Genomic DNA, 11,789 nt, shown 5'->3' with positions numbered 1-11,789 from the left:
GTATACATAATTAATGGACTTTCCTCTTTTAGACAAACCCAAAAGTCTTTCTTGGCCCATTCTATTACTAGGAGACCCAAGCGTGTTAATAGGGATGAAAGAATTTGTTGTTTGTGACATAACTAAACAGTTCAGGACAATGGAGTTGGTGAAGGTTTGGCACGAGATAATTTGTTATTCTACGGATTTGTTTTGCTGAATTTGGGTGGTCATAATAATAATCCTAACATTTCACATTGTAGATTTTGTTTGATGCTGAAAGCCTGAAACCTTTATCGCAAAGTTGTATCTAACCAAACCCGTTTACACCTACAACCTTCTGAGACCGTAAAGACAATATATGGCCAGATTATTTACACTTCGCTGTTTTGAATATCCTATTAAGAGGAGTTCCAGGGGATTTACTAATGAACCTGAGAGACAAAATTAGTGATTGACTGCCTCGTCTTAAAAGATTTGAAGTATTCTTGATTGAACCAGTGATTTAGTTACTCACTCGCACACTGAGTGCTTAGTCTATATTGACTATTTTGTCAATTATCAATATCCATTAGTATGTACTGCTCTGGTCAAAATAGGGACTAATGACACTGTCCACTATTCTTCTACTAGTGAATGCCCGTGCCAGTCGGCACTCTAAACACATTGTTTTTCAACACCCTAAGAGACCATCTCTATAGTAGCATTGGATCCATTATATAACAATTTCCAACAGTTTTATACTTCATAATCATTTCATACACATACTCAAGTGAGCTTAATGATTGCAATTCTATGCATTTCATTTCTCACAAACCAACTCATTACACATATTCTTACACATTCATTAATTCAACACATATCAGAATGAGAATGAGGAAAATAAGGGGAGGAAAAATCCAGCAGAGTCTCCTTTGTATTTTCAACATTTCAAAAACCTAAATCCTGGCATAACTTGAAAATCAAATAATACAATTCTCATAGATCAACCATACCAAAATATATAACTTCATATTTATACATAACACAAATTATTTCTAAAACTAAAAGACAACTCATTAAACATTAAAAAAAACTTTACATAAATTTTCACCTGGGGCTAATTCTAGTAACAAAAGGGAAAAATAAAATAAAATAAAATAAATACTCCAACCCACTGATCAAGTTCTTCATTTCTCTCATTCTCCCCTCTATGCATACTGTTTACACCATTCTGCTACCATATGGATAAATGCGCCATGGAGCAGTGATTGCAATCAGGTCGCTGAAAAATTCTGACAATTTAACTTGGTACCTGCAAGCAAACCACATACACATGATTTTTTTAGACTTGATACATTTAGCATATTGTTTACAAAAGAGATGATTCTCAAAATGAAATAATCTCTATTCTTACTTTTAAGTATCCACGCTATCATAAAAAAAAAACTTACATAGTATATATATAGATACAACATATTCTTTAATTTCTAAATCAATAAAAGTAGCATTCTTTAATTCTTACTCGCCTTTTGTCATTGGTATCGATGTCTTTAGAGAAGAACTTCTGGGTACACGACATTTGTGATACAATTTTTTGCATTAGGTGGAAGAAAAACAGATATTCTTTTTGAAGAAGTACATCTGGACATGGCCACATAGAGTTATCCATGACTGAAAACCGGTGTCCTCAAATCAATGCCAACATATTTCACTGACTGACCTTGCGACTTATTAATTGTCATGGCATAAGCTAGTCGAACAGGGAATTGTCGCCTTGATAGTTTGAAAGGCAACTCTGAATTTGAGAGAGCCGGAGATATTCTTGGGATGAGTACCGGTTTCCGAATTTCTCTCGATCAAAATTTTGGCTTGAAGGACTTTACTCGCACATTGAAGCACCATAAGTCGTGTCCCATTGCAAAGGCCATCTTTAGGTGCTATGTTCCTGAGCAACATTATAGGGCATCCAGGTTTTAACTTGAGATTGAAAGGTGGTAAGGTCGAGGGAGTTGAGAAACTCGATGAGATAGTGAGCCCCACTGGGATTATCAATATCATCTTCGATAATTTTATCTGCAGCCAAATACTCGAGCGCTTCACCAGGGAACAAATTCAGTGCAACCTCATTAATTGCACTCACATCATCATTACGGGCAACAAGAATAGTACGATCAGTTAAGAAAGTTGGAGACGGTGTGTCCATAACATCCAATTGGGGATAGACAAAGAAGATGAGTTCTTGGATATTGGTACACTTGCAGATTCCATTCGGCAATTGTACGCATTCTTTGGGATTCGAACCAATCTAAATGAATCAAAACAAAAAATGAATTCATTAGTTTCTAAAATAGTTCGTTTATATATGAAACTGATAGAGAAAAAACATTCTAATTAGAAGGCATTAATAGCACACCTCCAACAAAAAATCAGCGAATTCGACATTCTCGAACTCCGCCATTTCAAGCCGCATGTTCTGTACCAAGTGCAAAACTTCTAAATAACTCTAAAGGAAAGAGCGCCGTAGTAATGCACCAACAAATTGCTCTCTCTGGCCTAACGGTATAATAGGTAGTGTTTGTCGAAAATCACCACCAAGAACTGTAGTGATACCACCAAATATCTTCTTGTTTCCGCAAATATCTTGAAGTGTTCTATCCACAGCCTCAACACAGTATCTATGTTGCATGGGCATCTCGTCCCAAACAATTAGTTTTGTTTCTTTAAATAGGTTAGCAAGGTCGGAATGTTTAGCAAAGCCGCAAAAAGTGGTATCCATCACATCAATTGGAATCTTAAATGTAGAATGAGCAGTGCGTCCACCAGACAATAACAAAGATGCAATTCCCGATGATGCCACCATGATGACAATAAGACCCATGCTGCAGGCCTTTGCAATTGTTTTATACAAAAAAGTTTTCCCTGTACCAGCTGCTCCATTCAAAAAGAAAAGTTTGCCCTTGTCACCATATACTGAATCAGTCACAACAGTGTAAGCATGAAGTTGTTCGTCATTAAGACGACTCACATCAACTGCAGTCTCTTCTCCTATGCCTTCATGCTGAAGTTGGCGTTGCTCCCAAATGAGCCTATTGCCAACAATTTTGCTCCAATCCTCTTTTTGCTTTGGCATGGGCGGGAAATCTTCCAATGTCTTCCCAAATTCTAAAAGGATTTGTTCCACCAGATATAAGCCGTAATCTGTTATTTGCTCATCAGTTGGATCTGGGATGCCATGTTTTGTTCGAAGCCAGTGTCCAAAATCATCACATATACTTGATGCAAATTTGCTCCAAAGTAGATCTGGTCGTAACGGATGACACTCTAAAAGAATTACATAAAACAACCTCCGCAGTTGATATCCAGTTTTCATTATCGCCGCCTCTTCTAGGCATTGTATCCACTCATCATCAGCTTCCAACAGCCCATGGGCAAAACATGCTTCTTTGTATGTGTTGTACACGGTATCACCGACTTTATAAAGATATGCAAAGGAGGTAGGCCCTTTTACAACAGTAAGTAACAAGCGTAGATAAAACCTCTCCCCGGCATTAGGGCTTGCAAAATACATCCTACCAATGAAAGGTCCCTGAGTCCTAGGAGTCCACTCTTGAGAGTTTTTGTGGAAAACATAGTGTCGTGGAAATTCTTGATAGGTATATGCTCGTGCATCTGGATCTTCAAAGACAACGCTTAAAAGAAAGTCACGATCTTTGAAGTTTGGTCTCTGGCTCGGGCAAGAATTGCATCCATGGGCTCTTTGCTATTGAAAACAACCCTATGCATGCCTTCCAAATGAAGCGCCAATCGTTGGACACTTGAAAACTCTTTATGCATTGGATTCTGAAATAGAGGTCATGCAGCTTCTGTTGGTCCAATATACCTTGCATCGATATATTGCTGAATCTCATCATTTGTTCCTGCCGCCACCACTGTTGCTTTGTCATAGCCTTTGTAGATGTACTTGTTAATATATTTAACAGCTTGACACGATGCACAAACTTCAACATTGATATGGCAGTCAAACATTTCATACAGATATGCATTGTAGGGAACAACATCTCCATTATCAACTTTAACCATTTTATTCTTCCTCTTCACAAAATATTTCTTGCTAGTGTCGCGCCTTCGGTAAATGGAGTACCATTTTTTATCCATAATTGTTTCCTCCACAAACTCTTTTAGATAGCCTTTGGTGCATCAACCATTTTCCATACATGAAGTACTCGGATCTCGATCACCACAGGGGTCATGAACCATGCACTTCTTCACTGTTTCAAACAATGCAGGGTGGGTGTCGGGATCTGGGAATTCAGCACATACAAATTTATCCACTTGCTCACTGTTTCAGATCTTGTCATCATACGCGAGAAATAAAAGGCAATGCATGTGTGGAAGACCGCGCTTCTGAAATTCAATGGTATAGACATATGCAACCACCCAGCCGAAGATATCATTCTTCAAGATTTCTTTCATAATTGTTTTTCGTTTCAGCTCGAATACCCATGCAACTATTTCAGGCCGAAGTGTCGAAGTTTGGTGTTCTTTGAGCGCATCTTTAATTTCCTACCAATTAGGGTTTGCAATCACCGTAAGAAAAATATCTGGGTGCTTATAGTGCCGGGTGATAGCCATTGAATCCTGAAAAATCTCGTACATGTGCCTTGGACTTCCAACATGCGAGGAAGGCAAAATGAACCGTTGGCCAATTTGATCAGGACTTAATCCCTCAAGTGCAACATCTATCAAGCACTTGTACACATCCGAACGGATGGTGTCTTGATTTAGTCTAATGTATCGCAGCCGGTTCTGTTCATATGCAGCCCAAGCATCAACCAAAAATTCATGCAACAATTTACACCCCAGCAAGATGGATGAGTACTCTATGGGTCGTTTAAACAAACGGTAGGCGTAATACAATAATTGGGTGAGTCTTGTATTGCTTGGAGCATTTCTCTTGATGTCCTACAACTTCAAATCAGGTGACCAACCCAAATCCCCATAAGGAAACAAAAGAACATAATGCAAAGGCAAATAAGCGGGATGACATTCGCTTATCCGTTCCAACTCATGCCATCCTCTCAAGTGAAGTAAAATATCACGCATGGCATCAACCTTACTCCCATCTCCAGGCAATATCACTGCAATCTCATCAGTTGTCGGAAGATTGTACCTTCGTCTATCCGAACGTGGATCATAGTGTAGATGGACCGGAACATTGTTATTCTCAGAAGCATTTTCAGTTAAAACCTCAAATGCTTGCTTATAAATATCACGAAACTTGTGGGTCTGCAGAAGAGTTTCTTATACAGTTTTCAACACTTCCCTTGACAAATTCGGATTACGATTGTGGCGGTGATCCAAAGCAGCTAGGGGATCATAAATATAAAGCTGTGAAAACTTAGGTTCCATCTCTGGATCAGGCAACAATGAACCGATTTAATGCTGCAACTCTCCATGAACAGTGAATGAGGTAGGACCACGTCCATGTAACACACGATCATTAAATTTGCAACCAAGATTGGTAAAGGCATTACACACGTTGTATTGCCGAATCTGCTCACGAAATAATCTTGCACGTTTATTAGATCCTTCGAATAAAGATTTAAGTGCCGGAGGCAGTGGAGAAAGAAGCGGTAGCTTAACTTTTCCTTGTAAACAGCAAGTTCCAAATAAAGGTCGATTGCGCCTTGATTTCGATAACTGTTCATCTTTCCAATGAAGGGCCGAACAAAATAGACAAAGAACATCCATCTTTCCTAAAAAGTGACGGCAATTTGGAACTGGAAGCGCATGGCCACTATGAGGATTAAGAATTTCTTCTTCACTTTCGTCAAATCCAGTCATATCATGATCACTGCAAAAATAGACCTATGATATATCACGCTTTACGATATGTTAAAACCTAACATAAGAGTGAAAATTTAAACACTTGACTTACATAGTGTTATCCTCATAACTTTGCATTGTTACATCTTTTGTGACTGGAGGTTGGTTTTCTCTGTGAGAGATATCATACATTGATGAAGAGGACCCAACTTCATACATTGACCTCGTCTTCTTAAAGGAATCTGCTATGTAATCAGACATAACATCTTTTTCTCTCTGTCTTCGATTTTATATAGATCTTTGACTGGGAGGCACAACAGATAACATATTGGGAACCGCAATAGAACTTCGATTAGGAGGCACAACATATAGCCTAGTGGGAACTGCAGTGGATCTTCGATTAGGAGGCACAACATATAGCCTATTGGGAGCTGCAGTAAATTTTCGATTAGGAGGCACAACAGATAGCCTTTTGGGAGCTGCATTAGATCTTCGATTAGGAGGCACAACAGATAGAGAAGGAGGAGATCTTCGATTATGAGGCACAACAGATGGAGAAGGAATACGTAGATCTTCGATTATGAAGCACATCAAATGGAGAAGGAGTAGATCTTCGATTAAGATGCACATATACCAGATTCGGGGGCGTAGCATATCTTCGATGGGGAGGCACATATATTGGATTGGGAGGCGTAATAGGATGTCGTGCTATGGAATTGACTGTGTGAATTAACGACTCCTTTCCCCTCTTTCATTTCTCCAGTTTGTGGTAATGAAGTTGCGACCTAAGATACGCCCGTTAATATGTTGATAGATATGTAACTGGACAAATATATATGTGTGTGGGTGTGTGTAAATCTATGTAAAAAAAACACAATTTCGTTACTCCGGACTATGTTCAAGTGATATTTAAAAGTGGTTATGACACAAAGTGAAATCACATAATAGTATTTCATCTTTGTTGCAATTAAACTCTTGCCGCGGCCTGAATTAAACTCTTTCACCATGATTGCCTAGGAAGGAAATTATGCAGAAAGTTAAATAGTATCATAACTGAAATGATGGTTTAATAAGGAGAGTTCTAAGAACAAAAGCGGGTGAAATATTTTACCTGGAATATTGGTTTATGGGAGCTCTAACCAAATTCTGTGAAACTCAAGAGAAGCTCATGAATATCCTCCTGAACAAAACCATGAATACCATGAACAAAACCACACCACTACAATCCTCTCACTTGGAAGTAAAAAATAAAATTCAAATACTACCTAAAAAATGGTGTTGACTAACAACATGAAGTAAAACAGTTTTCTATTTAGGTTTGATAAATAATTGACAAATATCTAATGAAAGCAGCACCAATATAAAGCAGTCCAAATTGCTCCCCATGACCCATGTCCACTGTGAGACTGAGTACCTCCTTAACAGTGGTTATAAGCATAGTGACAAATCCAAATAATTTATACCACACTGAATAACATCTGACTTCCAATACCACTTTAAATTCTCGCCTAAAGACATCAAAACCGAACCTAGACAAAAAATATAAAACCTTCTCCTAATTCGGAATTGTAAACCATGGGAGCGAGTTATCGATGTTCACCAGTAAATGGTTCCCCCTATCGGTTAGCGGGAATTAATAGAGACGTAAGTCTACGAGAGGTTACTTGTGATTTCAAGATAAGAAATTTCACTTTTCAGTTTTTCGAAGGATAGATATTTACAACATCCTTGTTTCTTACTATCTTTAGAAGGTAATAGCATTTCTATATAGCAATAAAAAGTGCAATCGACCGAAGTAAAATGGTGATAGGAAGCAAAGTGAAGCAGAGGCCCAAGCTCGCCATGTTGAAAAAGAAGAGAAAAACAATGCCATGGGCCTACTTGAAATGTGAGTGAGAAATGGAAAGAGCAAAGAGAAAGCTTAAAAGCAATCAAACTATTTGATCAATCGCACACTAAATTCCAAGATATACAATGAACTACAAAGATGTGAAAAATAAGGCATTCTGCTTTGGAAAATTCATATTAACCAATTCCAAGTAAGAGAAAGATATAAAACCTACTTCCGATTCATACTCACATTACAGTTTTCATTAGTGAGCACTTGCAGAAGAATATGTAGAACGAAGAGACACAGTACTTATCATTATCATAACCACTGCTTCAAAACCACTGTTTTTCCCCCCTACTACAAAGACTACCTATGAGTATATTATAAGTAACCACATCAAGCAAATATCCTCGGTCTAAAACTTTGGTTGCAAACTCAATCCTATTTGCCTTACATGGCCCGCTAATTAACGCAAACACATCAGGCTCTCTGTATAACTCCAAAATCTCCATGACCCGAACAGCTTTTGAGACATTTCTTGAATTAAAGAAGCCTTTCATGAGTTTTGTACAAAAAATAACATGTGGTTTGTAGCCATTACTCACATTAGACTCAAGAATATAAAGTGCTTCAGTGTAGTTACCTTCTTTGCAAGATCGGTTAAGGAGTTTTATAACATGAGTCTCTTTGGAATCAAATGAGTGGTACTGAGCTGAACTTGGTGTCTTAACTCTAGGTGGGTTTCTTGAAATGGTGTCATTATGGTTAAAGTTGTTGCAGCGGGGAAGAGTAGTGTTTCAACTGGGTGTTGTTGAAAATAATGCAGTGAGGGAAGAAGTCGGTAGAAATGACGAAGGGTTCAAACTCAACAGCCGTTAGATTTTCTTAAAATAGATCTGGACCGTCCTTTGTTTGTAATTTTGTCCTGTAGTGCTAAAAAAACCCTTAGCTTATTATATAGATAGATAAGCAAAAGTGATCCGCCACAAGTGGTGAAGCCCCAGCCCACCCTACTTTTAACTCACAAAAAACAGAGCCCCAGCACAGTACGATGATCGCGGCTATCACCAATTTGTATGGTAGAAAAAAAACAAAACACCTTCTATAAGAACAATTAATAATATAAACACAAAATGTAGAATTGAAGATTAAAAGTCATCAACCTTAAATCTGTGAGCAAGTAAAATGACATTGAGCAGATACTGCGAGAACGCAAAGGCACCAAAACACTATAAAACTTTCATCCCCGTATGGCCATATCTGACCTCTCCAAGTTACTGCCATAAAGCATGTCTTGCTATTCTCCTGAATTTAACTGGATGTACAAAAATGCACACACAAAATAGTAAAAACTAATAAGAAAAGAAAGGCCACTCGGGTCTTAGCATTAGAAATAAGAAATCTCTGACCAAGCCGGTGAGATTTGGTCGTTGATGCCGCCTGCTGGGATCTTGCCTCATCCATGACAGCCTGCTTAAGAAACCACCAATATGCAAATTTTAGGCAAATTGAGGAAATATATTTAGGAATTCAGATAAAAAAACCGCTGCAACAATGCAAATAGATGCTTCCACATCATCACTTGCTTTTAATCTTAATGAGCAACCAATCCCATCTCTAGTTTAGCTTCAAATAGGTCCACTGCCGATCCTTCCATTTTACCAATATCTAAAAGCCCTGCAGTTTGTACGTTTGGTTCACCAACTTTGTGGAGGGAAGTTTGTACATTTGTTTCACCAACTTTGTGGAGGGAAGTTTGTAGATTTGGTTCACCAACTTTGTGGAGGCAGTATGGAATGCTTGGCTCCAGCTCTTCAACTCGCTCACAGCACAAAACTTGATTCTCCATGTCTCCATCTTTCCCAAGTTCCTCATAAACAGCCCTACAAATCTAAAGAGTGTTATCCAGCTATTATACGAATTAAATCAGATAAGAAATATGAACTGAAAGATTCTAAATATATCATCTCTGGTTTCAAAAAGAAAAATGTTTAAATGGTGGTGAACTGGTGATCAACTGCATGGTTTCAAAGGTCAGTTAGACAGTATCACAGCGACACCCCAGTGGGTGTTACTGGTAGAACCGTAGAACCTGTTATGGTGTAATTAACACAACCCAAAGAATAATTAAGATCTTAAAAGCAATGTAACAAGAACGTTACAAACGAAATTAAATAACTGCAACAAAATAACCGAATAACACTAAGAATTTAACGAGGTTCGGCAATATTGCCTACGTCCTCCAAAGCACACCAATTTCACTATTTAAAGATGGAAGCTCCTACAATTAGCTCTCTGCCTCTCACTCAAAGCCTTGATTTCCTTAATTGAAATCAGGCACAAAATCACTCAAACAAATATTGATTCTCACCCTCAATCTGATACAATTCACGAATGATAAAGCACATATTTATAGGCTTTTCATTTACCTTCAAATAGTTGCAAATAGTTGTAGCCTTTATTGTTGAATTTGAATCCTTATATTTAGGGTCTTGTATTGTGACTTTTGAGCTTCTGCCAACCTCCTTTGTTGAATGAAGTTTTACCACATGATGAATATAGCCTATCACTAATCTTCAATTCACATTGTAATGATTCAGCTCCATACGTAACTAACATAACCATTACACGACTCCTACGCGCAATACAATAGAGAATACAATAATGCATAAAGGCCAGGCCAGCTTTGTGCTTCAAAAGGCAGCTACGACTCCTACGAGCAATACAATAGAGAAGGGGGTTTTGAGGTATGACGTAACACAGACACCATTATGCCTCTAACAGCTGTTATAACCATGCGTCAAACAGCTACAAAGTACTTTTTTTTTTGGCTCGGTAAAGTGAAATATCATTAATAAAGGAGAAGTAGGCTGAGAAGGCCTACATTACAAGAAAGAAACAAGAACCAAAAACATTTACAATAAAAGAAACTACATAAGAAAAAATCAAGAACTCCACCATCACCCGATGTCAAACAGCTACAAAGTAAATCTTAACAGCCCAACTAAGCAAATAAGAGGTACAGATAGAGATGTCTCGCAATAAAAGGCTGCAAGTTCTACAAACCACAACACTTTCGAGATCGTAAAGAGACAATTTCTTTGCAATTCTGTAGAGCATGATATACGAAAAACAAACAAATAAGTAAATAGAGCACCTGGAAGCTGTCTTTTCTCCATGGCATGACTCCAAGCCCTGTCAGCCATATAAAGAACCACATGGAGATACCTATTTCAAAAGTAAAAAGATTAAGTACATTAAGCTTAAATGTGTGATGAGAAAACTACGTGAACACGGAATAACAAAGACTTAAAAACATATACCTCACTTGAGTGATAGTCGACTCCGTTATGGCCTTGCGTTTATATTTCCCACGACTATGAGTAAACTTCTCAATCGCGCTGTGCAGTATCTCCTACAAAAGCCAAAATATGTACCGTTTTATAGATTATTAAATTCCTGAGAAATAAGATTTCAACAATTGCAATACTAAAGAAATACCATTGATGGAGAATTTGGTCATTCAATTGAAGATTCTTGTCGTCGATTTCCATTTGAGCATTGCTGTCTTTCCGCATTTTGATCCTTCATTACTGAATTCGTGTTTTTTTCCTCTTCTTTGTGAAAAGGTAAAAAGGTTTTTACTGTTTCTTGTAGCGGAAGAAACAGATCTATTTTTGCAACTCTGGAACATCTAGGATTGGACTTCTCAGTTCTCACCAAATGCGCTTTTTTTTTTAGCGTTTTTATTGGGAGTTTCAGACTTGAGAAAAGCCCATGGTTAACAACCACCTTGCCCACTCTATCGACTCTGCTATAAGCAGTCACTAGTTTTCGAATCCGTTCTACGAACGGGTGCTGTTATATTAAAAAATATTAATAACTATGCATAGCTATAACATATGAAAATTATTTTAATCACTCATTCAAATTAAAAGGGAGCAGCAGACATTAATAAAATTCATTATTAATCTTTGATTTTATTTTTGTAATATATATGATTAGAGCAATTTATCTCTTCAAAGATACCTGTCATTCTTTCCTTGTGGTTTGATGATTGGGGATAGCTTTTAAACTCCATTTGTACACAAAATCTTGGCTAAAAAATGAATACGTTTATTACTAAAAATATGATTTCATATATATAAAAATGTTTGATAAGTCATCTCAT

The 11,789-nt window shown here is 37.6% G+C and overlaps 2 protein-coding genes across 6 annotated transcripts; both read right to left on the bottom strand.

Moving 5' to 3' along the window:
• Nucleotides 1-1,038: 1,038 nt before the first annotated feature.
• Nucleotides 1,039-11,350, bottom strand: LOC147524784 (uncharacterized). 5 transcript variants are annotated; one of them, XR_015220871.1, is made up of 6 exons: nucleotides 11,120-11,350; nucleotides 10,942-11,033; nucleotides 10,776-10,846; nucleotides 8,782-9,501; nucleotides 6,899-6,967; nucleotides 1,039-1,273 (listed from the first exon to the last, which is right to left on the bottom strand). XR_015220871.1 is itself a non-coding variant. In XM_086604302.1 (4 exons), exons 1-4 carry the CDS (start codon nucleotides 11,120-11,122, stop codon nucleotides 9,287-9,289), a joined length of 381 nt encoding a protein of 126 aa, XP_086460428.1. In that variant the 5' UTR covers nucleotides 11,123-11,347; the 3' UTR covers nucleotides 7,778-9,286. The 5 variants fall into 5 exon arrangements, 1 of the variants encoding a protein (XP_086460428.1); XR_015220869.1 differs by lacking the exons at nucleotides 1,039-1,273; nucleotides 6,899-6,967 and having other exon boundaries at nucleotides 7,778-8,933; nucleotides 9,028-9,090; nucleotides 9,236-9,501; nucleotides 11,120-11,347; XR_015220868.1 differs by lacking the exons at nucleotides 1,039-1,273; nucleotides 6,899-6,967 and adding an exon at nucleotides 7,778-8,679 and having other exon boundaries at nucleotides 11,120-11,347.
• LOC147524785 (uncharacterized) lies at nucleotides 1,826-3,594 on the bottom strand. The gene is made up of 2 exons (XM_086563734.1): nucleotides 2,375-3,594; nucleotides 1,826-2,266 (listed from the first exon to the last, which is right to left on the bottom strand). Exon 1 carries the CDS (start codon nucleotides 3,527-3,529, stop codon nucleotides 2,465-2,467), a length of 1,065 nt encoding a protein of 354 aa, XP_086419860.1. The 5' UTR covers nucleotides 3,530-3,594; the 3' UTR covers nucleotides 1,826-2,266; nucleotides 2,375-2,464.
• Nucleotides 11,351-11,789: the final 439 nt, after the last annotated feature.

Source organism: Coptis chinensis, chromosome 1, assembly GCF_015680905.1.
Source record: "Coptis chinensis isolate HL-2020 chromosome 1, ASM1568090v1, whole genome shotgun sequence".
In the NCBI taxonomy this organism is placed as follows: Eukaryota; Viridiplantae; Streptophyta; class Magnoliopsida; order Ranunculales; family Ranunculaceae; genus Coptis; species Coptis chinensis.
This window is presented reverse-complemented; position numbering and strand designations above follow the sequence as displayed.

Excerpts from the sequence above, each read along its gene's own strand:
- LOC147524785 (XM_086563734.1), bottom strand. The coding sequence starts at position 3,529 with ATGTATTTTGCAAGCCCTAATGCCGGGGAGAGGTTTTATCTACGCTTG.
- LOC147524784 (XM_086604302.1), bottom strand. Across the intron at positions 10,847-10,941 it reads TCGACTATCACTCAAGTGAG|GTATCTCCATGTGGTTCTTT; the intron begins GTATATGTTTTT and ends CTTTTGAAATAG. Across the intron at positions 9,502-10,775 it reads GGAGAAAAGACAGCTTCCAG|GGCTGTTTATGAGGAACTTG; the intron begins GTGCTCTATTTA and ends TTAGATTTGTAG.